The 2,897-nt window shown below is 40.3% G+C and overlaps 1 protein-coding gene across 2 annotated transcripts in view; it reads left to right on the top strand.

The window, feature by feature from the left end:
- NECAP1 (NECAP endocytosis associated 1) overlaps positions 1-2,897 on the top strand; it is a 21,812-nt gene that overhangs the window by 11,092 nt on the left and 7,823 nt on the right. For both annotated transcript variants that reach the window (XM_008563397.1, XM_008563399.1), the window contains exons 5-7: positions 690-798; positions 898-1,081; positions 2,592-2,694. In XM_008563397.1, coding sequence (XP_008561619.1) covers positions 690-798; positions 898-1,081; positions 2,592-2,694 — 396 coding nt within the window. The remainder of the gene's footprint in view (positions 1-689; positions 799-897; positions 1,082-2,591; positions 2,695-2,897) is intronic.

Below are 2,897 nucleotides of genomic sequence, written 5' to 3'. Positions count from 1 at the left end.
TATGTAGCTGACATATTTTGTGCCTATTGCAACATTTCTTCAGCCCACCCGATTTCGATGCCGCTGTGGTGGATAGCACCACATGTACCATCAGCTACTTGCCTCAAGGGCAGGCAAACTTCCTCTTTTCTGCCTCCAGACTCTCGAAGTTGTGGAAGGCCACTCAGTTAGTACAGGGGTGTACTCTGGAAGGACTAAGGAACAACACTTCCTCAGGGGTAGCCCTCAACCATGGGGGATGGAAATTGGTGGCTAAATGCCCTCTTTTTGGACGAGACAAGTCTAATATACTTTCTTTATAAATGCCCTCTTTTTGGACGAGACAAGTCTAATATACTTTCTTTATGGTTCCTCAGAGTGTCCTCATTGGGATCGAACGCCAGTTGCCTTCTTTCTTGACTTTTCTGCCTTTCCTTTTTTACTGTTTTTTTGTTTTTTGGTGGCTGTCTGGTACAGGGATCAAACCCTGGACCTTGGTATTATCAGGACCACGCTCTAACCAACTGAGCTAATTGGCCAGCCCGATTTCTTACTCTTTGGCAGCTGGCTGGTACCTTTTTTTATTCTTGGTGGTATCTCACTCTGCTTTCTAGAATCCCATTTCACATAAACTAAATACACCCAGATTTGTGTGTCAGACTCTGCTTTCAGGGAATCCCAAATTAAGATAACTTAATATTTTCCTGAAGGTGGGTGAAGCAGGAATCTGAGATTTCCAAAGAATCTCAGGAAATGGATACTCGTCCCAAGTTGGATCTGGGCTTCAAGGAAGGACAGACCATCAAGTTGAGTATTGGGGTGAGTATGGTTTTTAAAAATGTTGTTTTCCTGTGCTTCTATAAGCCTGTGACCTCTCTCTTTCTCTTGCTTTCCCTCTTTTTTTTTTTTCTTTTGTAGAACATTACATCCAAGAAGGGAGGTGCTTCTAAGCCCAGGACTTCAGGGGCTGGGGGCCTAAGCTTACTCCCACCCCCACCTGGAGGCAAAGTCACTATACCACCACCGTCCTCCTCAGTTGCCATCAGCAATCATGTCACACCTCCACCCATTCCAAAATCTAACCATGGAGGTAGTGATGCAGGTAAATCTAGTACTTCTGACTTTGAGAAATCATATCGTGTGTTTTAATTGGGAAACACCTGTTTGCCACAGAGAGAGTAGATATTTTTGGTATGGAATGGCTCTTGGTACTGACTGACAGGATGATTCTGGCAGCCTCTGGCAAGGGATCGGTGCTTTTCTGGTAAACTGAGAGTCATGGAATCTGGTAGGTTCTTTGGCAGAAAATATGTGGTTATTAGACTGTTTCTTTCATTCTTCCTTGGTCAGATGCTAGTAGGCTTGTGAATCAGATGAACCAAGATTTCATTTATGGCTCTGCTACTTTGTTTGATTGTCCTTGGTAAATATTACTTAAGTTCTTTGAGTCTCAATTTCCTTATCTGCAAAATGGAGATGTATAACTGCCCCAGGATTGTGAGGGTTAAATGATGTGACAGCACCTACTGCATACTTTGAACTTAGCAGCTGTCCAGTAAGTGTTATTTCTTAATCCTTTCCATTTCTTCAGAAGGGCAGTTGGGAGAAAAGAAGACATCTAGGTCTGTGCACATTCCCTTACTGTCTGGTGGGAAAAAAAGAATAGATATAGTTATACCTTCTTATTTGAAAAATGAGAACTTCAGAACTCAAGAAGGAATTTTCCTCAGATTAGAGAATCAGGTATTAGAATCTGAGAGTTTTAACTTAATGTATTGGACAATGCAGACCTTTTGTCAAATTGATTCTTAAGGGTAAGCTTTCTCTTTTTTGAATTTTTGAGGTGAAAGTGTTATAGCTTTCTCCTTTTGGTAATTATTGCCAGAAGGCATTGGGAATTGTATCTAAGATTTTATTTTTTGACTTTTTAAAATTAAACTTTTTATTTTGATGTACTTGTAGATACACATGCAGTTATAAGAAATAATACAAAGAGATCTTGTTTTACCCAGTTTCTGTCGATGGTAACACCTTGTGACAATATAGTCAAATAACACAACCAGGAAATTGACATTGATGCCATCTTCCAATCTTATTCAGATTTCACACGTTTTATGTGTTTTTGTTTGTGGTATGTGTATATATATGTGTTCGTAGTTCCATGCAGTTTTATCAGGTACAGGTTTGTGGATCCATCATCATGGTCAGGCTGCAGAACAGTTCTGTCACTACAAGGATCTCTCACGTCACCCTCTTGTAATCATACCCATCTCCTTCCCTGCCTTCCACCCCCCTTGGCAATCACTAATCTGTTTTCTATCTCTATAATATTGTCATTTCAGGAATGTAACATAAATGGAATCATACAGTATATAACTTTTTGGGATTGGCTTTTTCTGCTCAGCATAATTTCCTTGAGATTCATCCAAGTTGTGTTATCAATAGTTTGTTCCTTTTTATTGCTGAGTAGTATTTCATGCTATGTATGTACCACATCATGTTTAACCATCACTCACAGAAGGACATCTGGGTAGTTCCAGTTTTTGGCTATTTCATTTCCAAGATTTTTATTGTTTCCCCTTTTCTGTTTTCTTCTCCTACGTTGTGTTCAGATATCCTTTTAGATTTGGCTTCTCCTGCTCCTATCACGACACCAGCACCAGCCCCAATTTCTGCAAGCAATGACTTATGGGGAGACTTTAGCACTGCATCCAGGTAATGGGCATAGTGAAGCCAGCATACTCTTAATCAGGGCGGAGAAGATATGTACAGTCAAATGAAATCTTTTATCTGGGAAAGGAGGGGATTTTCAGGTTATATATATAGATATATATATATAGAGAGAGAGAGAGAGAGAGTGTGTGTGTGTGTGTGTGTGTGAGAGTGACTGGTAAGGGGATTGTAACCCTCGGCTTGGT

Source organism: Galeopterus variegatus, unplaced genomic scaffold, assembly GCF_000696425.1.
Source record: "Galeopterus variegatus unplaced genomic scaffold, G_variegatus-3.0.2 Scaffold13458, whole genome shotgun sequence".
Lineage (NCBI taxonomy): Eukaryota > Metazoa > Chordata > Mammalia > Dermoptera > Cynocephalidae > Galeopterus > Galeopterus variegatus.
The sequence above is the reverse complement of the archived record's forward strand: the minus strand, read 5'-3'. Positions and strand labels throughout refer to the sequence as shown.